The sequence below is a fragment of the Psammomys obesus genome, unplaced genomic scaffold (genome assembly GCF_907164565.1).
Source record: "Psammomys obesus unplaced genomic scaffold, mPsaObe1.curated_primary_1811, whole genome shotgun sequence".
Lineage (NCBI taxonomy): Eukaryota > Metazoa > Chordata > Mammalia > Rodentia > Muridae > Psammomys > Psammomys obesus.
In genome coordinates this window covers 981,691-1,008,262 of record NW_026592636.1, presented here as the reverse complement: position 1 = coordinate 1,008,262, position 26,572 = coordinate 981,691, and the positions used below count along the sequence as shown (strand labels likewise).

The following is a 26,572-nucleotide window of genomic DNA, read 5'->3' as shown; positions in this document are numbered from 1 at the left end:
TACCAAACAAGACCAGTTCAAGCTGCTTGCGTCCCTCCACATCACAGCCATAGGCGTGTGTACAGAAGCACGCAGACACGGGCTCACCGATACAGAACATCTCTCTCTCACACACACAGAGGCACAACACGTACGAACGCATAGGTGTACATGGATACCTAAGCAAGAACTCAGATATACACGTGTAGGCAGGAGATACCAAGGAAACCAGCAGGGCGGCTAACAGAGAATCCACCTCAGCAGCTCTCCTGCATTTTCCCTGCTCACCCAGGGCGACTGGGCATCTTGTTCTGACTATTGTGGTTGCCTCAGGGGACCCCTTCCTGGACCCCTGTCTGTCTTCTGAATGGCGACCAACAAATCAAAGGACAGTACTTCTCTGGAAAGGCAGGTCCTGCGGCTAGGATACTCTGCAGGGTCCCAGGAGAACCTGAGCCCCCAAGTCTCCCAGAATGAATAGGCTGCTGCCTGTGAAAGCTGGGGTGCCACTGTCTTCACACTCAGAGCTCCACAAAACAGAGCTCTCAAAGGAGAGCAGGCAAGACAGAAAGGCAGTGCTGGGGTTGGGGGTGGGGGTGTGTGTGTGTGGCTCAGTGCTAAAGTTCTTGCCTAGTGTGTGCAAGACCCGGAGTCCGATCCCCAGTGCTGGGGGATGGGGAGTGGAACTCTGATCGGGTGAGATGGTTCAGAGAGTAATGTTCAGAGTCTGAGCCCCAGAAGCCACACAGCGGAAGGAAGGAGAGAACTGACCCCTGCACATTGTCCTCTGCCCTCCACAACCACACTGCAGCAAATGCTCGCTCCAACACACACACACACACACACACACACACACACACACACACACACACACCATGTAATACAAAAAATTAGGGGGGCCAGAGTGACGGCTTAGCTGTTAAGAGCCCTTACTGCTTTCAGAGGACCCAAGTTTAATTCCTAGCACCCGTATCAGGCAGCTCACAATGATGGAAACTCCAACAAGGGGACAGGACACTTTTCTCTGATTTCTCGGGCCTCACACTCACACACGGCAACCATGCAGAAGTAAAAATAAATAATTGCTGGGTGGTGGTGGCCTATGTGTTTAATCTCGGCGCTCATAAGAGAGGCAGGCAGATCTCTGAGTTCTAGGGGGACATGGAAAATCCCTGTCTTGAAAAAACAAACAAACAAAACAAACAAACAAAACAAAACAAATAACTCCCCCTCCAATTTAACCAAACCAAACCAAAAAACCTAAAAATAAATAAATAAATAACTAAGATCGTATATATCTATCTTTCTTTTTAGTACGGATCTGACTGTAGAGCCCTGGCTGATGTAATACTTGCTGTGCAGACCCAGCTGGCCTCAGACTTGCAGACTCTCACCTGCGGAGGACATGCACTACCTTGCCTGGCGAAAATTACATCTTAAAAAAAATTCTTTAAAAAAGAAGTAAAATGGTAGGGCAGCCAACCCTTAAGGCTTTCAAGATTATGGGATGTTGTGACATCCCTCCAGGGCCTTCAGGTTATCACCCCAGCCTGTCATCCAATGGGCCTCCCTCAGGGTCCCGCCTCTGGGACTTGCACAGGTGCAGGGCCACACTGGACAGGTTCCTGGAACGTCCTACACTTTGTGCCCCATTTTATATTTTTATTTCCTTCTTTCCTTCTTTCTTTCCTTCTTTCTTTCCTTCTCTCTTTCTTTCTTTCTTTCCTTCCTTCCTTCCTTCCTTCCTTCTTTCCTTCCTTCCTTTCTTTCTCTTTCTCTTCTTTCTTTCTTTCTTTCTTTCTTTCTTTCTTTCTTTCTTTCTTTCTTTCTTTCTTTCTTTCTATCTCTTTTTCTTTCTAAGACAGGATCTCTCTGTGTAGCCCTGGCTGTTCTGGAACTTACTTTGTAGACCAGACTGGCTTTAAACTGAGAGATCTGCGGGCCTCTGCTTCCCAAGTGCTGGGATTGAAGGCATGGGTCACTACCACTTGGCTTTCTTTGTTTTTTTTTTTGTTTTTTTTTTTTTTTTTTTTTTTTTTTTTTTTTTTTTAAAGATGATTAATTTATTTTTGTTTCAAATGCATTGTTGTTTTGCTAGCATGTATGTCTGTGTGAGGGTGTTGGATCCCTGTAACTGGAGTTACAGACAATTTTGAGCTGCCATGTGGCTACTGGAATATGAATATTCTCTTTGTTTCTTTTTCTCTTTCTCTCTTTCTTTCTTCTTTTCTTTTGAGACACACTCTTACTATGCAGTCCTGGCTGGCCTAGAACTCACAGAGATCTGCTTGCTTCTGCCTCCCAAGTGTTGGGACTAAAGGTGTGCTCTAGAAGGCATAGTGGTGCAGGGGCAGAGGTAGGTGGATATCTGTGAGTTTGAGGCCAGTCAAGGCTACACAGTGAGAATCTGTCTCAAAAACAAACAAACAAAAACCCCAAATAAATAAGTAAAAAAGCATTTGCCACCATACTTGGTGTATTTTATTTATGCTTTTTTTTTTTTTTTTTTTGTAAGTTGAGCCAAGACTTCAAGGACACTAGCTCAGCCTCTCACTGCCTGCTCCTCACCTTCTTTTCATCCGTTGGGCGTGTGAAAACTGGATGAGTGGGCACATGAATACCTCTGTCAGAGAACTAGAGTCCTCCGTGGACATTGTTGCTCTGTCTTCCCTGGTTCCCTGAATGCATTTCCTCAGTTGCAAATGAGGGCTAGCCAGTAGCTCTCTCTGTCTCCTCACCACTGTGTCCTGGCTGTCCTGGAGCCTGGTGACCCACAGGTTTCTGGCACTGCAGCCATAGCTCAGCAAACAATAGTCACTGCTCTTTTCTCCTGTCTCCAGGGAATGCTGACGGAGGCCACGGCACAAACTCTGCACAACCCTATCTGGGTTTCCAGGATGGCAATTCCTTCCTCACCACCCTGGACCCCTGCCCAGTGTCTCCAAGGCCCTGAGAGGGGATGGTAGAGCCAAGGACTTGATGCCAGGGCTAACATGCAGATGAGGCTCAAGGCCTCTAGTTACACATTCTCTCTTAAGACTTGGAGGACAGCTTGCATATGATGCCTTTCACAAGAGGTGGAGGCAGGAGACTCCGGAGGACCATTGAACACCCAGCCTGAGGCTCAGCGAGACACCGCCACCTGCATCACCTGCCTGATAAGTGCCTGGCATGCAAGCCCCATGGCTAAGATGGATCTGGTCCCATGGGTGGGGTGCTCCTCTAACCCCCAAACAAGTTTTCAATCCCCTTTACCTAGTGCTTTCTAGCCTGGAGCTCCCTCCCAGCTCCTCTTCCCACCTCTCCATTGTGACATAGGACTCCAACCAAATGACCAGTTTCTTCTTGCCTGGAGCCTTTGAAGACTTGAGGGGTGAGGGGCCTTTACAGACTTAAGGGGAGAGAAGCACTCCTCCTGCCTGGCTTTGGAATATGGCTCTAAGGCCTGAGGGACCAGATAAGATTTTGCAACCAACGTGAGGTCTGTTCTGGGTATGACTGTGAGCAGGGGTCGCCACAGCCACTGTGGTAACCAGGAGGGCTTGCAGGTGGCCACTGTTATCTCGGGGCAACCTGACCCTCAGGGTCTGTGGCTAGATACCTTATAGGCCTACCAGACCTGGTGGCGTCTGTTCAAATTCCTTCTCTTTGTGGGTGCCTGAGAGCCCAGACTCCTAGGCTGCAGGTCCAGCTGGGCAAATGACCTGTTGGTTGGCCATGGGCTGAGCTGGAGCTTACTGGGATGGGTGAAGGAAGCTTCTTTTTGCTGAGGCCCTGGGCCACCTGCTTTTGGGTTTGCATGATTCTTCAGCACCTCTGACTCCCCCGAACCTCCTGGTCTGAGCCCCATGGGACCTGCAAGCTTGTACCTAGAGAGGTGGTACAGCCAAGGCTGGCTACCACCTCAGCTTTGCTTACAACAGCGGTTCTCAACATGTCGGCTGCAACCCCTTTGGGGGGGGGGTCCGACAATCCTTTCAGATATTTACATTATGATTCATAACAGTACCAGTTTCAAAAACTTCAAAAATTACAGTTATGAAGTAGCAACAAAATAATTTTATGGTTGGGGTCACCACAACATGAGGAGCTATATTAAAGGGTCACAGTGTTAGGAAGGTTGAGAGCCACTGGGGGCTTACAGGGACAGCTGACGCCTGCCCAGTTTGCCAGTCACTGTTTCATGCCCCAGATCTCGGTCACCAAGGTCACTTCCACAGCCCCCAGGATTGAGCTTAGATGTCTCATGCTGTTTTAAACCCCACAGGTCTCCTAGGGTCTTCTCCTGATACCTATCAGTAAACCTGATGACTCAACTTCCAAAGACTGAAGATCTGACCCTCTTGGACAGCCCTCAACCCTCCCAGGGCCTACACACCCTCACCCACCTTCCACACTCACTGCATATCTAGCTCCAAAGAGCCAGCACCCCAACAACGGGGGCTCCATGCGTCTTGTGCTCGGTATTGATGGGGGACCCTGAGACAATGAAAAGGTAGTATCCCTACCACCCCCAAATGCCCTCTTGGACTTTGCCCCATTTTCCTGGGGCTCTGGCTACTCTCAATCCTTGGGTCTTTTCAAATAACTAGGGCATCTTGCCTATAGGACTATGCCTCTGTTGACAGGCACCCCAGTTCACAAATGCTACTGCCCACCCATAGGCAGGGCTCCTCTCTGGCCCTACACCGTGGCCCTGGGCATGCTCAGATTCCAGGATGACTCTTAATACCTGAACTGGGTCCTGAGGGCCAGTGGCTCAGGACCGACCCCAGGCTATGAGATGGTGGGGTTCAGGGTGACAAATCACAGGACCCCCCACATGCTGATGTGTGGGTAATGGCTCTGGGCTCAGGGCCTTCCTTGGGCAGCTCAGCCTCCTGGTCCTGAGCACTAGGCTGGTCCAAACCAGTTACACCAGTGCCCGCCCCTGCAGGCTCCAGTGCCAAGTCCACTTCCTCCTCCCACCTGTAGCCTCGGGCTTCAGAGATGAGCATGGTTGGGACCTTCCAAGGGGACAGGCTCCCAGAGGTGAGCAGGGAGATAGGGGACAGGAAGACCCCTATGCGGCCTTGATTACCATCAAGGAGGGAAGGTATGGGCGACTCTTGCCTGAGGCAAGGTCAGGCTTGGAGTAGACTTGGTGGCTCCAAGGTGGAGCATGTGTGGAAGTGAAAGGGTAAAGGGAGTGTTCAGGCTGCCTAGCAAGGAGGAAAGCCCTCATGTGGGACCCCGGGGGCCTAGGGCTGCCTCCTTGGCCTCTATGGGAACGAGAGGTGGCTGCAAACAGGTTAAACACCCAGGCCTCTATGCCCTCACAAACATGCCCACACTCACAGCTATATGAATCCCGGAGGTGCTGCCTGGCTATGGGTGAGGCTAGTCACATCTAGGTGGGACAAAGACAGACCCCTCAGCCATAAGTCATCAAGAAAGAACTCCCATGCACCTCCCACAACTTTGGCCAGCTTGAGGTCAGCTTTGATCAGGAGGGTTCCGACAAATGTCTTATGTGTGACAACTTGAAGAAGTCCTCCCCCCCCCCCCCCCCCCCCCCCGCTTTCACTGTCCCTAGGCTTGAGCACTGGACTGCCTCCCCTCTTGATTCTCAGTTCCCCGATTCATTGAATTAGATGTTGAGGATGTCCTCTTTCTATACAGATGCCATGGTGATTTGAAGGGTCTCAGTTCTTGGGATAAAAGGACTTAGTGAGGCTGGCAGAATATCCTGGAAGGTGTGGCAGGCCATCTTGGGGGCTGCTGAGAGGGAGAAGGGAGTGAGTGGTGATCCTCTGAACCGGTGGCTGGGATGCAGGAATTCAGGGGAGGCCAAAGGGGCTGGATGGGCAGGCTGCCGGCGGAAAGTGTGTGTGGCTGGCAATGACTGCACGCTACCACCCACAACACATGTGAGGAAAACCTGTCGACGTAAGAGGATGCACCCCTGGCCCCCCTAGCAGCAGGAGAGTGGCCCCATGAATTTTATCTTTCCCTGGGTGCCTGCATTCTGAAAAAGATCCACCTAGGCTTCCTCTTCTCCCCTGCAAAGCCACAGTCTGCTTTTGCTGACTCCTCTGTTCTCTCCTCCTTTCCTGTGGTCTAGCCATGGACCCCATGGCCACGGGGGAGGGGGGACCTTTGTCCCCTGCTGGGCTTAAGTCAACCTGTTATTGCAGCTCAGTTTCCTGTCACCTGCAAGCCACACGTCCCTCAGCTCCTCTGCCTCCTAAACTTGAAAGACCAAGAGCATCCAGGGCGCCGTGGAGGATGCAGCCATTACTGTCCTCCGCTGGAAGAGGTGCTCGGCTGTACATCTCCTTCACAGCCTTTTGGCTCGAGAGTGCCCATGGGACCTCCAGGTGCTTGGAATCCCCAGAGTGAGCACAGTTTAAACTGCGCATTGCTGTAGAGACTCAAGTTTGCATTTCCCTCCCACCCGTGGGCAGGAACAGTCAGGAATCTGTTTCTTGTCTTGACCCCTATGGCCATCTCTGGTCCACTTACTGTCCTTACCCACTTGGATGGTGCAGAATGTCCCCCTATCTCCTTGCTGTGTGCTTACCCCCACTTCACAGCTCCATGGCTTGGCTTTTCCCCTTCCTTGGTCCCTGCAGCCACCTGGCCTCCTTCCTTCCCTAGATCCCAAGGTCTGTGAACCTTCTGATTACTTGCCTCCCTCCTTTCCTGCATTGGGTCTCTACTCAAAATTCACTTGCTCAGAAATCCTGATGATCACCTACCCCCACCGCCATCTTGAGTTCTTTCCATATCTCTCAGAGTTCGATTCAACTTTATAACACCTGGGGGAAATGTACTGTCTTCTATCAACCCTTTTAATAAGACAAAACTTCATAAAACAAACAAACGAACAAACTGTAAACTAGCTGTTTGTGGTGGTGCACACCTTTAATCCCAGCACTTGGGAGGCAGAGGCAGATCAATTTCTGAGGTTGAAGTCAGTCTGTCTACATAGCAAGTTCCAGGCCAGCCAGGGCTCTACAGCAAATCCTTTTTATTTTTTTAAAGAAAGAAAGAAAGAAAAAAAAAAAAAAGTGAAGGAGCTGTTTGGCCGAAACTCAAATTCCCCTAGGGTCATCACTTCTTGAAATCAAAATACGTGCTTAAAGTCAGGAATTCTGCCTAAAATTGCACTCTTCTTATCAGTCACACTGCTTTAAACCAGCCAATCTTGTGCAAACGCTGAAGTCAACGGAAAAACACCAGACCATGGAACTCTGACCTCTCGACGTGAGGCACGGGACCCCTGCACATTAGGAGTAAAAACTAGCAGCACCCCTAATGGTGTGCTTGCCTGCTAGACTAGGCGTGGCTATGCCCCCTTCTGCAGAAATGAAACCTTTCTTAGGACCCCAGACCCATTTCTAAGACATTCTAGAGACTTGGACTGTCTTATCCCTTATTGTATTCCAGAATCTAGAGCCCAGTGTGCACGAGTGAACAGACAAGCTCAGGCTCTCATTCACATGTTGAGAGGACATTCAGGGCCATATGTCCACAGAGATCTTCCTGCTAAGCCGGTTTTGTCCCCGCTGGGGGGGACAAACAGACAGGACAGACCACCGTAGATCACCGTAAAACCATGCTGTGGTAGGGCTGTGGTGTCAGCCCATGCCTTGGTCTCTGAGCCCAGTCATCGCCCAGATGCCTCTACCATTACTGGGGTTGGTCTAAGGAAATGTGGAGAGCCTAGGTTACAGGCCCTCAGAGGGACCTGGCTCGAGGAGGAAGTCAAAGCCCTGGGAACCTAGAAATGGCATTGTTTATCCAAGATCAGAGAGTTTGGTTGGGACAAAAGTGTCCCCCTAAAGCACAGATATTTAGGCACTAGGAAGGCTATCTTGAGGACACAGGCTCCTCTGAAGAGGAGTAAATGTCCCTGCCAGATGAGGCACGTGTCCCGTCCCAGCACCACAGCTGACTCATGTGAGTTTTAGGTGTGAACGACAGGCAGGCGGCAGGCTGACTCTTAGGGTCTGGGTGGTGCAGGAATTTGGGGGGAAAAGAGCAAGGAAACGTGCTAAGACCAAAGTGAGGTTTTCCTCCCAAAAGATCCTCAGCAATTTAGAGACAACTGGGTCTGACTCCACTGCAGGGGACAGACGGGAGAGCCCACCACAGACTATCCTAGAACCGTGTATTGGGGGATCTTCCCAGACGGAAATAAAGCTGACTCCCCAGGACAGGGCCAGGTGAAGAGCTCCTGGACAGAGAGCGGGGCACTTGGTAGAAGCCTAGCTCAGTTTATCCCCTCAAGTCTGCAAGCCACTGTCACAACTAACTTTTTGAGATGAGGAACCATATGTCAGAAGGGCATAACACCCAGGTATCCGGTCTTCCCTATTCCTCTACGGGATCTTGGCCACAGCAACACTACCCCTCCTCCCCCGCCTCGGCCACAGAGTACAGCCACCTCTAGAGACTCTGGGACCGTTTTGAAATTTGAATGGGTTTGGCCGCGGTAAGAATGAATGTCAGCAATCCCAGTTCTTCCTTCCGGACAGCCCATGGGCGGCACGTTAGTGCCCCCTGGTGGCGACGTCTGGTGGCGACGCCCTCTCAAGGCCCCATCCGCCCTGCAGGCTGGTCCCCAAAAGCTTGGTATTTAGGTGGGGAAACCAAGTCTCAAGAGCGGTGGTGTTGCTGGGCCGACGGTCCGAGATCAAGCAGTCTGCCCAGTGCCTTCCCAGTTCCCCACCCGCGTCGCCAGGCCACTTACCCGTATGCGTTGCTAAGGGTCCCGCCAAGCAGGGAGCCGAAGATCATTCCGACACCGAAGCAGAGGCCCAGCCTGCCCAGGGCAGCGGGTCGCTCTGCGGGCGCTGTCAGATCGGCGATGATCATTTGGGCAGCTGCGGGTGGGAGGGGGCTGAGTTAGACCCTATCCCTACCTGCGAAGAGTCCACCCAGGGGTCCAGGCCACGCCCGCAAGCTCCTTTAACTAGGCCATGCCCCGCAGCCCCTCCACTCAGACCGTATCCCCGCAGCCCCTCCAGCCAGGCCACACCTCTACAAACCTCTCCACTCTATCTGGCCTGCCCCAGAGCACGCACCACCTCTCCATCCATCACCTGCTACCTACCCCCTACCTGAGGCTCATTTCTCCCCTCTACCCCGTTAGAGCCAGGCCTACCCACCAAACCCTACCTGGAAGCGTGTGCATGAATGCTGCGGGTACGCGCGAGGCGAAGAGCAGGAAAATGCCAGGCAGGGATGGGCTACAGGCGGCCGCTAGGAGCAAGTACAGAGCCGAGGCCGCCAGGAAGGAGAGTGAGAGTGCCGCTCTTGCCCCGTACTGGTCCGCGAACCTGGGGCCACAAGACCGGTCACTCCCCAGCAGGCGGGGCCCTTTCCTCACTCCCAACTCAGGGCTGCTGGTAGGCTTGGACCTTGGTGAAGGACCGCCCAGGGTATGTGTGGGTATGTGGGCTTCTACCAAGGAAGTAATCTGTAGGCCTACCGGCTGGAGTTCGGGGTGCAGGGACATTTGGAAGCCAACCAGGGACTGGGCCTCTCTTGCACCTGTCCTTCCGTTGAACAGGGATTCTGGGGACCTGGCAGGACCCAGACTCAGAGGGGGTGGCGAAGGCTTTTGTGGATTCGGGGACCTGCATCCCTCACATACTATACCTGCCAAATACAGGCCCACCCAGCAGCTGAAGCACTCCAAAGACTGTCTGTAGGTAGCCAAAGGCGACGGAGTCTAGGCCCAGTGTCCGAGACAGGTACTGAAACACAAGGAGGGCCTGGAGTTAGAACTCCTCAGACGGGTAGGAGTGGGAGCGAACAGAGGGCAGTATCACGGGGGAAAAGACCTTCCGTGGGGGCCCTGCTCCTCCTCCCTAGCCAAAGACTTCTGGCTCACCCCCCTCTGTAGGACACACTTCAAGTGGGCCACAAAGAACCATCCATCCTCAATATTTTGGCTTCAAGGCTTTTATAGCGTTGTCCTGGCCAGCAAGCAACTGCCAACATCTCTTCATAACCTCTGAGATGTGGCCCATTGCCCAGCAAGACAGCTTGCTCTGAGTTCTTTAGGGCTCAGCTCCTCTTGGGAGGTGACTCTCTGATAGGAGAAAGGAGATGACAGTGTCCCTATAGAGGACCCAAGCAGTCCTGGGATCCCAGGATCTTATCCCTCCCCATTCCCGTCAGCTGCGTTTCAGAAGCCTGAGCTGCTGTCTCTCTCCAAACCTCTGCTTCCTTCCTTCTTCCTCCATCCTGCCCCACCTGTCTTTTACCTGAGTCTCCAGCCCCATAGGCTCCTAGGCCAAGGATAACAGTCCTTCAGCTCCTTTCTCTTCTCTTGAGGCCTTCCTGGGGTCTTTCATTCCAGCTAGGTCGCTCTGTTAGGACTCTCCCTCTTGCCTCCTTGTTTAGTCTTCGCAGCCTTGTGTCTGGTCCAGCTGCTCCAGGTCTCTCCTGCCTGGCCTGAAGCAGTTGCTTTCCTCATCCCTCTCTCCTCCAGCAGTCATCTCAAGGGCCGCTCCCAAAGACCCCCTTCCGATTGGCACCTGCCTCAGGTGGCTTGCTTCTTCCCCCTGTGACCCCATGCCTTAGACTGTCCTGGATCTTCTACCTTGTCCACTGGTCTCTACTAGCCTCCTCTCACGTCACCACCCCCATCCCGTAGAGCCCCAGGCCTCTTCCGGCTGCCAGCACATGCCTCCTCTGCTCAGTACCCTGCCTGAAGTTATCTTCAGCATAGTGTAGCAATAACTGAGCACCTGTCCTCCTCCAAACTGATTGGCTCTTCCACGGTTGCTTCTTTGATTGCTATTTTTTTCATTTTGTTTTTTGTGGATGGCTGTTTTGCCTGCATATAGTCTCTGCACTATATGTAGTACCCACAGAGGGTATCGTATTCCCCGGGACTACAGTTTATAGGTGATTGTGAGCCACCATGTAGGTGCTGGAAATAAAACCCTGGGCCTTTGGAAGAGCAGCCAGGTCTCTTAGTCACTTAGCTCTCTACTGTTGTTTTTTTTTTTTTTCTCGCACCTGGAAGCATCTCTGTCCTCCCAGGATGGGATCCAAAGTCCCAGCGTCATCCCTGAACTCCTTTCTCTCACCCTCACATTCTCACCTCTCCACAGCTTCCCCCTAACCATCCTGGAATATATTCATCACTTGATGGGTGTGGTCCTGGGATCTCAGTGCCTCCTCTGTAGCTGCTCAGCCCCATGCCAGGCCCTTTGCACTGGCCATGCTTCACTGGCTGCCTTCACTCCTCCCCTCTCATGTTGCCTTCTCAGCCAAATTGTCCTGACCCCCCATCTACCATGTGCCCTCAGACCCACACTACCCTCACCCTTTCTCATTCCCAACCATTTCTTCTTGCACTGCTCAGTGTAACTCTTACATCATCACCACTCAAACACTGCCGGCAGCCAGCTCTGAGGGCCAGCCATCTGATCCTTGTACTCTGCTGTGTCACAGTCCAGTGGCTGTTCACAGGACTTAATGAGGATAGGCTGGCCAACCAGGACCTCTCTCTGGGAGGCCACTGGAGGTCCCTGCAGGCTGTTCCTGAGGCTGAAATGTATTATCCTCCTCATACAAACCCTTCTTTTATGAAGAGGGAGGTAAGGCTCCTGTTCAGTCTCCCACATTTCAGGAAGGAGGCTTGGGGTGGGGATTCTCCCTATATGTGAGCAAGCAGAGCTCAGTTTAGGAGGGGTGGTGGAGGGTGGGGTCCTGACCTGGGAGTGTCTGCCACTCCTAGAATGGTGACAAAGGCCAGGGCTGCCTCTAACCCATATCCCCAGCTGCAGGCAGAGGCAGCTCTGCTTTTTTGGGCCCCAGGGAACAAAGGACTCAGGGAACAAAGAGTATTCTTCTTGGTCACATCTAACTCTGTTCTCTGTGTTCCTGAACCTTGGACTTTTGGCTATAATGTGAGCAGAGTTCTGGCTTCAAATCAAAATTCCCTTGTGCCCGGGAATTCACTTCTGCCTAGCCTGACCTTCTGACCATCACTGAGAGCCAGGTCCATAGGCTGAGTGGGACCCAAGCCTAGCACAGAGACAACCTCAACCTAATACTCAAGCCAGCTTGGGCTTTCAGAGTCTCCAAGGGGGCACTTCAAGGTGGTCTGTGGACTCAGGTCAACCTCTGAGTTCTAAGTTCTCATAGATGCAGCTGCCCAGTCACCTCGTGGGTCAACTCCACAAAGGTTTGTTGAATGACTAATAGTGAAAAGTAGGACTGAACTGAAGGGTGTTGGGTAGGGACCCTGTACTCAGTAGTGACTATTCTGTCCCACCCTGCCCTCATCCAGAGAGAGAGTTCACCAAGGCTGTGGGATCAAGTCCCTGCCCTCATATCTTGGTGGGTGGCAGAGAAACCAATGGAATGCTAACATTCAATAAGGTATTAAGTGTGGAAACAGAGGGAGTGCCCAGTAGGACAAAGGGATGAACAGTCACGGATGTTTCAGAAAGGACTGGGACTGCATAGAGAGAGCCCTTTGGGACAGGAGCTGAGTAGGTATCAGGCAGAGGTGATCAGCGAAAAACAGGGGAAAGGGGCAGCAAGTAAGGGTGGTTATGGGAGGAGGGTGCCATCTCAGTAAGGGCAGAGAGGGCAACTCACTGGTAGAGGGTAATCAATGGGTCCAGTTCCTTAACTTTTACCCAGCAGGAGGGGAGGGGTCCCCATCAAGCCCCACCTTGCTCCCTGCCATCGCCCAGGAGGAAGGCAGTTCGGGGCCTCTGCTGTGGGTTATGGGCATTACTCACTGGTATGATGGAGAACTGCATGAAGAGACACGTTAGCTCCAGGGCAGTCAGCACATAGGAGAGTATCATGATCCCTTGCCGGCGCAGAGCGCCCATGCTGCCAGGGAGCTGCCCAGCCATCCTGGGCAGGCGGTATCCAGAGCCCTGGAGAGACCTGAGCCAGAGCAGGGCAAGCCTTGCTGCAGCAGGCAAGGGGCAAAAGTCCTGTTGGTTCTGACTGGGTGTTGACTCACCAGGCTGGAAGGGATGGCCTGTGCCTGCAGGAGAGGGAGAAGAGAGTGGCTGACTACAGAGCTCCCAGGGTTCGCCAGCTACCCTGACCTTCAAGAATGAGTCAAGTACCAGCTCCTGGTAGGTCATGGCCTCCAGAGAACAGGAGACAGGCACATCCAACCCTGCAGGGAGCACTCCCACCTGAAAGGGGCATCTGGGTGAGCCTCCAGGTGCCGTCCACAGGGAGACCTCATGCCTTATTTCTAGAGGGAAATGCAGGCAGATCTGATTTCTGGCTGTTGCTTTTGGTGGGTATGGGGCTAATGCAAGTCATTATGCAGGCGTCTTCTTGCCCCATTGAGAACCTTGCTTCTTCGGCAGCTCAGCCGAATTTACAGTGGGGTCCTTTCCTCCCTCCCAACCGCCTCAACGGGTGGGAACCGGATGTTGGGGCCAGTGTGAGCCCCTTTCAAAGTTTTGATTGATTCCACCATTAGGGCCCTAGGACAGTCTTCACCCGAGATCCTGTCAAGGACTCTGAGCTGCACCTAGATGGACATCCTCGGGTCTGGAAGCTCAACAGGTAAGTCTGGGTACCTGTCTTTGCCGGGAGAATGTGGGCTGTGTTCCTGGTGGGTGAGCCCTTCCAGATGTTTCCTGACACCTTCCCTTCCGCAGTGAGCCAGGAAGGCCCCGCCCCACAATAGATTGGGTCCTCCCACTTTCACCCGGGCGGGGCCTCCCGCTGGGGACCTCGCCCGCCCCACTACCCTGGGATCTAGGCGAGCGCGCAAAGCAGCTTCTGAGCATTCATTGGCCAATCCAAACACCCCTTCCGAGGCTCCGCCCTCGCCAGGCTTAAGCCTTCCAAGTGTTACGCTTCGCTTACTCTGACCCGTTAAGCAACAGAGGGTGTCCCTTTAGTGTTGGGCAGGGAAGATGAGGAGAAGGAGGAAGAGTAAGAGAAGGAGAACAAGGAGAGAGGCTGCCTCGGGGATCCAGGAGAAAAGCGAAAGCAGAAGCCAGGGGAGGCACAGAGATACCACACTTGCCTGGGCAACTCATGGGCGCCGGATCTCTCTGCCCAAACCAGGAGGCTTCTGGGCGCTACAGAAATGCTCTCTTTCCCCCATGTCACCCTGTCTGCTCTGTCCCCACATCCCTGGAGGGACACAGCACTGCGGTTTTGATGACATCGCTGGGAACACAGGGTTTGGCCCTGGCCAGTACTAACCATACTCATTCCTTTCCAGGCAGCTCCCTCACCCCTTCGCTCGCCCACCTTTCCACCTTGCAGAGTAGGGGCCAGGCCATAGGCCACAATGTCAAAATCAGATCTCCTTTGCTGTGTGCTCTCCCCAGCTCAGCAGATCAGAAATGGGAGGAATTGTGACAGGGTGAGGAAGACACGAGGTGCCTAGGGGGTGCGGGAGAACATGTCTTAAATCGGGCAGTCAGGGGCAGGGCCATTAGAGTTCGCACCTTGGACCAGGCCCAGGGCTCTGTTTCCAGGTGTGCACAGTTTGTTTAGGGTAGATTCCAGTGCAAGAATTGGGATGGGAGATGTGTTGCAAGTATGGATGTGTTCCAAGTGTCCCCAGGTCCTCTGCTAGGAGGCTGTAGGAGAACCCACCACAGCTCTCTGAGGCTTGGAGGAGATCTAGTCAACCAGGGCTTCCAGGAAGGATGAGATGAAGGCTGATAAGGAAAGGAGAGGGCTTGGGGGTCAGGAATCTCAGGATTCCTGAGGGAAGACCAGAGTCCAGGTCCTTCTGAACTCCAAGATAGTCCCTGTCAGGTAAGCTCCCTGATTGGGTTAATTCTTCCCCAGTAGGCAGGTGATATCTTTACTGATCCCAGGGTCCTTGGGGTAGAACTTGAGGAGTGAGACTGCCTGAGGACAGTTGGGGAAGGCCAAGCAAGGGTCCTCTGATGTTCCTGATAAGCAAGAAGGGGGAGGCTACTCACCCACAAACAGAGCTTGCAGTGGCCACAAACTGGGGGAAACAGGTAGGCAGAATAATCCTGGCTTTTGTGTTTGTTCTAAACAGGCTCCCAGAGGGCGGGGCACTTCCTGGTTGTGAGGGAGTGTGGGAAAATTTCCCTTCTGGCTAGAGAGGAACAGGGAAGCCTAGAACCTGGAATCTCCTCCTGAAGAGGAAGAAGCTTTCTCTGGGGACCAGTATCACTCACATGGCTGTAGTTCTGCAAAGGACAATCCAGACAGCTGCAGAAAGAGCTGATTCTCATCTGGGGCAGGGCTGGGAGGCAGCTTCTCAGCAGAGGTGACTTCTCATCAGGGTCATAGGGTTGTAAGGAGAAGCACAGACTTAGCAGGTGTAGGAAGTGGGAACAGTGTGGCAGGGCTCAGAGGCAAGCTCAAGCAACTCAGAACACCTGATGGGGCTTGGACTTAAGGGATCCAGTGAGGTTAGGGCAGAAATAGAGGGGTAGGGGCATGGCCACATACGCAGAGGAAGTCACTGTGACTGCTATGTTTTAGGGTTCAGGACACCCCAGAGCTTCCCGAGAAGAAAGGTACTGCCTATATGATTTCCTGAGCCTAATAAAGTGGTGGTGAAGCAGGAACCTCCCTCATCCGGTAACCATTGAGCACCTACTGTATGCAGGCTGTGACTTATTTAAAGGAAGAGAATATCATTTATTTATTCTTTGGCAATTTCATTCATGTATACAATGTGTCTTCAATATATGCACACCTAACTATCTCTTCCCATTTCTCCCTCATAGCGTATCTCCAACATATCTCCTTCCTCTTCCATTCTCTCTCTCTCAACTTACTGAGTCTTGGTTCAGGGAACCATGGCTGCCGTGAGCTCATGGATACAATAACTGTATCATGTCCAGAAGACATCATCTCAAGGCATTCCTTCCTATCCTCTGGCTCTTACATTCTTTCTGTGCCCTAGTCTTTGATGTCCCCTGAGCCTTGGAGGTCAAGTTGATACAGATATCACATTTAGAGCTGAGCTCTCAGCTATCACTTATTCCTAGCACTTTGAGTTATGAGTTTCTTCATCAGCTGTTGCTCACTGCAGAGAGAAGCTTCTCTGGCGGAGATTAAGCATGAATCTGTGTGTATAAACAGACATTCAGAAGGCAGTTTGATAGCATTTAGTGAGCAAGAAAATAGTAGTAGATTCCCTCCTAGGGCCCATGAGCCCTAAGCCAGGTACTTTTGACTGAGTTTACAATGCCAGGCATGAATTCCCTCCTGTGGAGCAAAGCTCGGTCCAAACCAAGAGTGGTTGGTTACCCCTATAGCATGTGTGCCACTATTGCATTAGTGGACACATCTTGTTTGGTGGGTTGGTTTGGTGCAGGGTTTGCTGCTGGGTAAGGCCATGATTGGCTTCTTTCCCCCTGTGGCCTGCAAAACACCTTCCAGCACTATAAAAGCTAGCCAGCAGGGAGGAAGCTTTAAGGTCAGATCCAGCTTGGTTTCTCCATATCCTGTAATCAAACTGCACTGAGCAATGGGTCTATGTCCTTTGTGCGTGTGTGTGTGTGCGTGTGCGTGTGCGTGTGTGTGTGTGTGTGTGTGTGTAGGGGCCTGTAAAGACCAGAAGTCTTTACAGGAATTATTTATCAGGAATTATTTATTCCACAGCACCCATCACTCTCACCGGGATCCCCAGGAGTTGGCAGTCTTTGCCTGCCTCCACAGCACTGGAATACCAGGCTGCTTCTGGGAAAGCCCTCTCCGAACTGTCTCCCAAGACCTCTGCATCCTTTGCTAGCTTGTTGATAGTGTATGTGTTGAGAGAGACAGATAACAGCTCAGCTGTGACAACATGTGTATTAGTTACTTTTCTACTGCTGTGACAAAACACCATCAATGAGGAAACCTACAGAAGAAAGAGGTTAATGGGTTTATGTTTCCAGAGGGATAAGAGTCCATGATGGCAGAGCAGAGGCGTGGCAGCTGGCGCTGGAAGCTGAGAATGTGTATTTTGAACGGTAAGTAGGAAACAGAGAGAATGAACTTGAAATGTGACTCTTTAAACTCGTTGCTCCCATGGTATTATTCTCCAACAAGGCCACATCTTCTAAGGTTTCCTACAGCAGTATTACCAACTGGGAACTGCTTATTCAATTGTCCAAGCAAAACTCTAGAGCACATCTCATCTTAAACCAGCATAGGTTTTGTGGCCATATCATAAAGCGAAATGTGTTTCGTCCAACTTCAAAAGTCCCCCTAGTCTCTCAGTCTCCACACTGTTCAGCAATCCAAAGTGTCTTCTGAGACTCAAGGCACTTAACTCTTAACTGTAACTCCATGCAATATGAAAAAGCAAATCACATACTTCCAACATATAATGACACAGAATATACATTGTTATTCCAAAAGGGAGAAATGGGGACACAGGGAGAAAATGGTATGAGTCTTGGACCAAAACAAGACTAAAACCCACCAAGGCAAACTCTAAAACCTGTAATTCCATGTCTCATGTCAAAGGGCTTAGAGGGCTCCACTTTTCTAGATTTGCTGCCTGCAACATACTTTTTTCTCTTGGGCTGGTTTCACTTCCTGTATGCATCTCTCCCTGACAGATATGCTATGGCTCTGGCACCCCAACATTTGGGAGTCTTCAGTATAACACAGGCTTTACCTCCACAGCCTCACCACAATGGTCTTTCAGGGCCTCTTTACCTTCTCAGGGCTTTCAGACAGGGACTCTCCTGCTACCGGTTGCCTGGCCTTAGTAGCTCTCTGAAACTGTGGAGAAAGATTGCATGACTCCTTTTCTTTCATGACTTGAAAGCCAGCACCACATGGACAGCACTGAAAAGTCTGGCTGCCGGCCTGTGGTAGATCCTGGCTCCTGTGGCCCACCTTAGCAGCAGCTTTGATTGCAGTTGTTTTTGCTCTCTTTTACAAATTAGAAGCTTAGCTTTATTCCAGTCCATATCAGGCCCCTCCTAATGGTGCTGATTTGCAGTCTCTTAGAACTGCAGCCCCTCTTCCATCACAAGCCTTGCCTGTAGCATTAATCTGGCCTCTCCAAACTGCACATTTTGTATTTCTTTCTGCCCCACTTCATTGTAGACCTGCAGAAGAGTAATTAATAATAAACATCCAATAGAGTCAATATTAGGCTGTCTTAAGATCTCCTCTGTCGAGAGGAGAATTGTCGAGAGGAGACTAACAAAATTAGCCTGTTGCTTTTAAATTTAGCCTCAGGCAAGCTCTTAAGACAAGGGCAAAATGCAAATCCTTTTTTTTTTTTTTTTTTTTTGTCAAAATATCACAGGAACTGTCTCTAGCCCATTTGCTAATATTGTTTCCTTCTTAAATCTCTTGAGTCAGGCCTCCACAGTCCTCATTTCTTTTGGCACTAATTTCTTCCAGGTTACTAAGATAGCCCATTAAGCTTTGCTTATCACATTCAACTGCTCTTTTTTTTTTTTTTTCAATGTCTTCCAAAACCCAGGATGGTCAGGCCTGTAACAGCAATATCCTACTCCTGGTACCAACTTCTGTCTTAGTTTTTCTAAGAGGCGCTAAAACACCACAAGGGAGAAAGACAACTTAGAGTTGAGAAAGAAAGAGGTCATTAGGGTTTATGTTTCCAGAAGGATGTGAATTCATATTGGTGGAACAGAGGCATGATGGCTGGAGACAGGAGCTAAGAACTCAACATCTTGAACTTCAAAGTAGAGAGAGTGAATTCAAAATGGTATGAGCCTTTAAACTTTCAAAGCTTGCCTCCAGTGACACAGCTCCTCAAAGGTCTCCTGAGCCTCCCCCAAACAGTATCATCATTAGAGACCAGCTACCCAAACACCTAAGACTACGGGGGACATCTCTTTCAAACCACCAAACATGGAAGCCATCCCCTGACAGCACTGGGCTTCTGATCTAGCCTGTTGTAGGCTTGCAGAGGGATATCTTGGCTGAGGAGATAGTGAGGAGCTGAGAGGCAGCCAGCACAGGCAGCTTCTTCCATGGACCAAGTGGAAGGGGATGGGCAGTGGGTCTCAGGTATGTCAGGAGCCATCAACAGTGGGATCTACACATCCATGGAGAGAAGAGTTGACCTGAGACACTGGGTAGCAATCAGGAGGGCTAACCCCATTGCCAGTCCTGCTGCATGGAGCTATCCTCAGAACAGAATTTCTACCGAAGGATGAGGGCCCTGGGCTTGTCAGCAGAGGGAACTGTGAGCAGACAGGCAACAAGGGAGTGGGCAGCGTGGGGCTGTGCCTGAGTCTGCTTATGACTGCTGGGCTAGAACTCAGAACCTTGTGTGCGGTTACGTGTGTGCTCTACTTAGTCCTATGGCCCGACATGAGCATTTTCCAGTGTGGTCAATGGTGAAGTCTAAACAATTCATTTGAGAAGTTTGGAATACGTCTGTGTCACATCCTTGGGAACAAAAGGGCTTTGACTGGGGGGGTGGGGGGAAGGTAGAGCAGGGGGCAGAATTCGATATTGTCCTAACAGCCCTGCTCAGGCTCTTGAGGTCTCAGTCTGTCCCCAGGTTCCTTCTCTGTCAAAGTGGGTGAAGTTTCAGACCTTGGCCAGAAGGCGGCGTCCAGGTCTACGGCTCTTTCCCCTGCTCCCAGAAAGCTGCAGATTCTCAGTTGCATTTTTTGGTGTCGGCGCCAAAGAAACAGTCTGTAAACTGACTGGGGGCTTCAAAACTTGAGATCCAGGCTAGGCATATGGCTTCCCATCATCCACTAAGCTCCTCTGTAGGCCTGTTCCCTGAGAGTTTATGCAGTCAGGCCGGCACTGATAACAGAGACTGATTAAGGCTTTCCCAGAAGTCTATAAAAGTGTCCATTGAGCTTCAGAGTGATAGCTGAGGTTTACTCTTCAGAGCCTGGTCCCATTCCTCCAACCCAAGCCAGATGTCCAGAGATCAGGGTAGGAGCCGGTGAAGCTCATAGTTGGCTTGGAGACTCTTGCCTTGATTGGGATGGAGGGCCCTCCCGCCTCTGATCTCCGGAAACCTCACAGACCACTGTAATATCCCAGATGGCCTCCTAATCAGACTAGAGAGCAGTGTCAGGGAACCCTGTCCCTTGTAGCAGCTGCCCCTGCGACCCAGTGAAGAAGGGCCGGGCTTGTTTTTTTGTATATATTTAAAATATTTATTCTATTATTTTAAATTATGGATGCCTGCGTCTGTGTTTGTGTGTGCTTGTGCACGTGAGAGTACGTGTTCATGTGTGCAGCTCCCTGCACAGGCCAGGGACATTGGCTTTTGGGTTAGAGACAGGTGTGAGTAGCATGATGTGGGTGCGGGGAGCCAAACTCAAGTCCTGAAGGGCAGTGTGTGCTTTTAACCACTGATCCTTCTCTCCAGCCCTTGTATTTTATTTTTTTGAATCAGGGCCTCACTCTGTAGCCTAGTCAAAGCTGCCTCCTGCCCCTGCCTCCTGAGTGTTGGAATTACAGGTGCGAAGAGCAGTTTTCAGTGCTTTTGTTTTTTTCCCCTCCCCTCCCCCCTCTCATCTTTGAGACAGGATCTCACCATGAGACCCTGGCTGCCCTGGATCTCACTATGTAGACCAGGCTGGCCTTGAACTCACAGAGAGCTGCCTCTGCCTCTGGGGTGCTGGGATTAAAGGTGTACATCACCACAGTTGGCCAGCTGGGTGAGTTTCTGAAACCCCTTCTGCCCTGACCCTAGGGCCTCAGGTAGCACTGTTCAACCCAGGGAATGGTTAGTGAAGACCAGAGTCTTTCTATTTCCACTGGTTTTGCAACAAATTTGCTAAGCCAAGGCAGCCTATTAGAGCCTCGCCATGGTTTCTATCCTGGATTCTGCCTGCCACGGTCATACATGGCATCTCTGGGTGGGTCTATCTCTTATCCAGCTGCCTGCAGATCCCTTCCACCTCTGGGTGTGACACAGGTTAACACCTTGAAATCTCTTCTGTCTCTGGTCTTGCTGGGCCTTGACTGGAGGCTTTTTTCTCTCCCTGCCCACCTGCTTGGAAGCCCCCCTCCCCACAGAGGGCTCAGCTTCTAGGCATACTTGTTCCAGAGTAAGTGCCAACTCATCAGTGCCCTGGTTTAACAGGCAGGGAAGAACATTGGCTTGGGACAGTCAGGCCCAGGGGGAGACCCTCCATGTCCTCTTTGGGGGCCCTGGTGTAGCTAATGCTCAGCGCTGACCTGGTGGAAACAGGGGCTTGGTGGTGTTGTCTTCAGTCTCAGCACTCAGGACGCTAAGATAGAGTTGTGAGTTAGAGACCAGTCTTGGCTTTACAGGAGATCATGTCAGAACAAAACAAAACAAAACAAAACAAAACAAAACAAAACAAACAAACAAAATCCAATCCAAAATAAATGTCTGAAAGACCAAAAGTCAGAAAGACTTTCAGTCTTCACTGACCATTCCCTGGGTTGAACTGTTGCACGTTAGTAGTGTTGAGCGTTCACAGCGGCCTCTGTGGTCAACAGTAATGATTGGCCAGGTTTAGATCAGGCTCTTGTCCTCTCCAGCCTCGCTTTCCCCGTATGGATTGTGGAGGTCAACCCCGCTCTCTGTCCCATAGACTCTCCCGAGGATTGAGGATTGAAAGCAGTTGTTGGCACAGAGACCATAGCACGGGAACCCTCAGACGCACCGGATCAGCATCCAGAGGTGCTGAGTGTTTGCAAGTGTGTGCAGAGGCTTTCGGACTTGCTGGGGGAGGGGTTGTGTTGTCAGAGCTGGTAATTAGGCTGCGGATTAGGGGACCCCACGTGACTATCGGTGCAAGTGCTTTTGTTGCTGTCTGAGTCCCCCTTAGCACCATCCCCCCAGCCCGGGGATCAAAGGAAATGTCCAGTTTTCTTTGCGGCGCAGTGGGAGGGGGTCACCTGGAAGGGTCTGCGCGTTCCTCTCCGCGTTGTTAGGGGCGACCAAGGGAAGGAGGTAGTGGGGCACCCTCAAGGGGAGGCTTGTTTTGACAGTTCACATGCCACTTATGTGGTCCTCAAACCTCCACAGGAGCCTCACAAATGAGAAAGCAGAGGCACAGAGAGAGAGTCATACAGTGCACGAGGGCACCTCTGCCTGCCCCTTCACCTGCACTTGGGTCCCCCCCCACCCCCTACCCACAGAGCGAGTGTGGTGGGGGTACTTCTGACAGCCTTCAGGGATGGGACCTCAGGCCCTCCCTGCTTGGCTCCAGTGGCCTCTTCAGCACCCACCCACCCTCTCATTCTCTGCCACAACCAGCTGAGAAGGCTGGGGTGCTCACAGACTGGGAGTTCTGTCCCCAGCCTCCCTCCTGTCAAGAGCCTCTGACTGTGAGGCCGGTGTGTCCTGAGGGCTGCTAACCCTTCACCGTGGTGCCTTGTACCTTAAAGCACGCACATAGCCATGCACATGGTCACCCGGGCCCAAGAAGGGAGAGCTAGGGGACAGGTCTCAGCACAGCCCAGCTGGATTTGGAGCTCTAAGGCCTGAGGCTTTGTGCTGCAAATTCAGGGGAGGGAAACAAGGCAGAAGACACTGGAGGCAGGCTAGGCCTGGGGGAATGGTGAGAGAGCAGGTGGGGCTAGAAAGGAGGGCGGAGGGTGGGAGGGGTGGGGGTGAGAGAAGCTAGGAATGGTGGAAGAAAGACCCCATTTTCCTTGGGTCTTACTCTCTTCCTCTTTTCCAGCTTGTCTTAGTCCTTTTCTTCCTTCCTCTCTCTCTCTCTCTCTCTCTCTCTCTCTCTCTCTCTCTTTCTCTCTTTCTTTCTGAGACAGGGTCTCAGAACTCACTATATAGACCAGGCTGGCCTTGAACTCACAGAAATCTGTCTGCCTCTGCCTCCCGAGGGCTGGACTTAAAGGGTTGTGCCACCACACAGGGCACCTTAGTCTTTAGAGCAGGCCCTTTGCCCCTGCAACAGCTTCCTTTCCTTTGTCCTACTATTTTACTAGCTTCCCAGGATAGGTCAGGTTCACCGGCTAAGGGGCCAGTTTGGCTGAGGTGTGAGTCATGGCCCTGGCTCCCGAAGGACTGAGGCTTTGAATTTTAACAGTTCTAACTGGCTACCCTTGGAAAAATCGTCATTTGAGGGCATGCAGCCTGGGAACAGCAAGACCCTGCCCAGTCACCTTCAGTGTGAAGCACAGTTGCCGGCTTCAAGGCCCAGCTTCCACACTGCCGGCTGGGGTGGGGTTGTAATGTGGTCTTTGAACACCAGGGGGAAGCAGGACGTTAGCCTTGGTCTTCAGGCGGCTGGAGGCCTCTTTGCTGAAGTTTGTCATTGCCATTCTTGCGGCGGCCTCCGAGCAACCCAGCTAGGGAAGAACCCTACCATGGGGTCCTGGAGGAGACACTGTGAAGATAAACTGCCACCTTGGGAGCTGTCCCAGGCACTGTCGCTCCAACATCCAGCCTGAATAACTGCTTTCTTTGAAATGCAGCCCAGGGAGGGCTGGGTGTAAGGGAATAGTAGGAGTTAGGTGAATGAAGGGCGAGAAGAAGGCCCCTTGCCCTGACCAGAGAGGGCTCAGGTGAGCCTGTTCCATTTATGGTGGTCTCCTGAGCAGTCAGCCCATCTCTCTGGCCTTGGTTCCTCCACAGGGATGTTACTGGCTTGAGTGAGGTCACACGGAGTGGAGGCTCAGCTACTGTCTAACAGTCTTGTGGTCTGGGGACACGGTGTTAGAGCGCTTGCCTGGCACTCACATCCCCAGAACTACATAAACCAGGCTTACAGTGCGGACCTGAAATCCCGGCACTTAGGAGGTAGGGGGAAGGGGGGAAGAACTACAAGGTCGTCCTTGCTACATTTTGAGTTTGAAGCTGGCCTGGTCCGCCGGAAGACCGTGTCTCAAAATAAGGTAAATAAAATAAAATAAAATAAAATAAAATAAAATAAAATAAAATAAAATAAAATAAAATAAAATAAAAGTATCTCTTGGCAACCCCCTTTACCCCTAAAGTTGTCTGGTGGTCTGTGTGTGTGTGTGTGTGTGTGTGTGTGTGTGTGTGTGTGTGTGGTGAGTGTGAGAACCTTCTTCTCTGGGAGGCCTTATTAGCCCCTAGCCTCTTCAGCAGGTCCTGGACTCTCTGACACTGTAGTTAATGGAAGCTAGGTCAAAGGTAGGCAGGCGTCTTAGAGGGACGGCCATGGGGTCTTGGGTGCACCTCGTGGGCCGTGGGCAGAAGTTTCTGATTGTGAGTCCTGCTAGCACCAACAAGAAAGGGTGTGTGTGTGTGTGGGGGGGGAAGAATCCAGGGGCACAAGATCTACGTTATTTCCTTGGTAAAGTGGGCCGCTGGGCCTGGGAGCCAGGGTTGCACATGGTCTGTGGAAAGAGGGCAGGCCGGGGGTTTGGATCTGGCCCAGGGTTGGACTTCTCTTCCCACCAGCCCGTTAGATCTCCTCATCCCCTACACTGGACATCAGGATCCTGGGGTACCCAGTGGTCCTGGACTTCTAAAACACTGGGTCCTGAGTCCAGTCAAGCCATGCAGTTGGGCTCCCCGCCTGCCTCCAAACCGCGGCGGCGGCGAGGCGGCCGCCGCACGTGTCTGGGGGCGGCTCCCGCCCGCGGCTGTTCCTTGTTCGCGGTCTCCCTCTGCGCGGCCTGCCCTGCCCCTCCCAACCATTCCTGGGGAGCGAGGACCCCCGGCCCGGACCCCGAGTACAAGGCAGGCCCTGTAATCGGAGCCCGGGCCGCATGTAGCCGCGTCACCGGAGAGAGGCCGGCACCTGCGGAGGACGTGTCTGGCAGCGGCCCCAGGAACAGCCCGTCCCGGAGGCGGGGCGAGCCGAGCGCGGGAACTGGTGCGGGAGGGCGTTCGCGCTGCGCCTGCCTGGGGCCCCGCCAAGCGCGCGCCGGGCGCTGCTCACCGCCGGGGCGGCGGGGTTCTGAAACCGCGCACACCCCTCGGAGCCTCCGGCCCAACCAAGGCGGCAGGACTTTGGAGGCTTGGGGGACCGTGGAGGGAACATTCCAGGGGCTCCCGCCATCGCAGACAGGGCCGGACTCCGTCCAGGGCTTGGCCCAAGCGTTCGTTAAGATCGAGACCGGGGCAGCGGCCGTTGCTCCTGACTGCTGAGTGATCTCGGGCAGGATGGCGAACCTCTCTGAGTCTTTGTCTTTGCCCTGTCCTATCTCTCTAGGGTGTTGGACTAAAGGAGGAAGGGAGCCCGAAGAAGATACAGGTCGGAACCTGGGGTAGGCACAAGATGGAGACGCTTTCGGCTTATTGGAAGGTGCATTATTTTCAAGGAAGCAGGCAGCTGCACCTCCCAGCCCCATGAAGAGACCCCAAAAGGATTATGGGAGCACTGCTCTCTGTCCACGGCCCTCCAGGACTCTCCAGAAGCAGAAAAAGTGTGTCACCCAGCCCTTCGGCCTTCTCCCTCTAGTCCTGACCCTGGGCCTGCACTCTCCACCTTGATGGATGGGTGACATGGCTTCATGGAAAATTCTCCAAGGCCTTAATTTATCTGATATGACAGCTCAGGGTCTCAGAAGCTGAGAAGGCAGCTTCGGGCGGGTTTGACTAAGGGCCAGAGGGGGACAAGTTTCAGCCCTACGCTGGTTACCCCGGGAGGGCCCCAGAACCTGGGGCTCTGGGTCAGGGATGTGTCTGACCAGGGGAGCTATCCACGCAGGCAGGAAAGGGAGGCAAGGAGTAGCTAGGAAACCGGTGCCGCCTAAGTCGGCCACCAGGGGGCAGCATGAAGCCAAGGACAGGCCTGCACTCCGACTGCTCCGGAGGGGTTGGGAGACCCTGAGCACGGCCCCGGGCTTCCTCGGGGGCGCCCCGCAGCTGAGCAGCTATGCGGATTGCTGGGAGTGCGTTCCTGGGACGGTCCGGGGAAACTGAGCTGGCTTAGCTGCTCCGGTCTCCTCTAAAAATTCAACTGCAGGAGGGTTGGGGCCAAGATCCTTCCGGCCTTACAATTCACTCATCAAATCTCGGAGTCGATTCGAGGTGCTGGAGAGTGTGGGCTAAGCTGGCCTTCGTCACCTAGGACCTGCCGCAGCAATGTTTTAATACAGCCAGCCCGATTCGTCTACGGAATAGGCCGCTACGGCGTCCGCCTGCCTGCTGGAGTTCCAGCTGCAGCCGCTAGCCACACTGTAGCCTAGAGTCAGCTCCAAACTTTTAGTGATGAAGGACACAAAAGCTACTTATTTATTATTTATTTATTCGTTCGTTCGTTCACTCATCCATTCATTCATTTTTTCGTGCTGGGGATGGAACCCAGAGCCAGCGTACATACTTCTTAAATGCCTTACCACTGAGTCACCCTAGCTCTTCAAAATTTATCTCCTACTCCAATCACTGGCAGAATGGCCGTGCCTGAGCCTTGCCAAGGCCCTCGGTTCCCCGTCTGGCCGGCAGGGTGGGTAACACAGAAAAACAGCTCCTACGGTCACAGTGCAGTTGGGTGCGCATGGAAATTTTGCCAACGGTCTGTGGCCGAAACTGGTCTTTGGACTTGGATGGGTGGTCTTCTCACGTGTTTCAGGACAGGCAAGAGGCGGAGTGCGCCCCCTGCCCAAGGGTATGGGTGAGGATTGCAGGAGAGAAACATCACTCTCCTCTCCAGGTCCAAGGAAGCCCAGGAAACTAGTCCCTCGGTGAGTCCGGCACCAGACCCCGCCAGTGTTCCAACCCACCAGCTCTCCGCAGCAA

At 52.5% G+C, this 26,572-nt stretch overlaps 1 protein-coding gene and 1 long non-coding RNA gene across 3 annotated transcripts in view; one reads left to right on the top strand and one right to left on the bottom strand.

Moving 5' to 3' along the window:
• Positions 1–14,996, bottom strand: part of Slc22a18 (solute carrier family 22 member 18) — a 24,789-nt gene extending 9,793 nt beyond the window's left edge. Inside the window, exons 1-5 of one of the 2 annotated variants that reach the window (XM_055614644.1) lie at positions 14,919–14,996; positions 12,738–12,994; positions 9,628–9,725; positions 9,145–9,305; positions 8,717–8,849 (exon numbers count right to left, since the gene is read on the bottom strand). In XM_055614644.1, coding sequence (XP_055470619.1) covers positions 8,717–8,849; positions 9,145–9,305; positions 9,628–9,725; positions 12,738–12,857 — 512 coding nt within the window. In that variant the 5' untranslated portion in view covers positions 12,858–12,994; positions 14,919–14,996. Of the gene's footprint in view, positions 1–8,716; positions 8,850–9,144; positions 9,306–9,627; positions 9,726–12,737; positions 12,995–13,547; positions 13,645–14,918 lie in introns of those variants that run through there. The other variant, XM_055614643.1, reaches the window with a different exon arrangement.
• LOC129682327 (uncharacterized) lies at positions 13,004–26,572 on the top strand. Its single transcript, XR_008720964.1, has 4 exons — positions 13,004–13,088; positions 13,448–13,533; positions 25,044–25,098; positions 26,487–26,572. It is a non-coding gene; the product is annotated as an uncharacterized LOC129682327 (long non-coding RNA).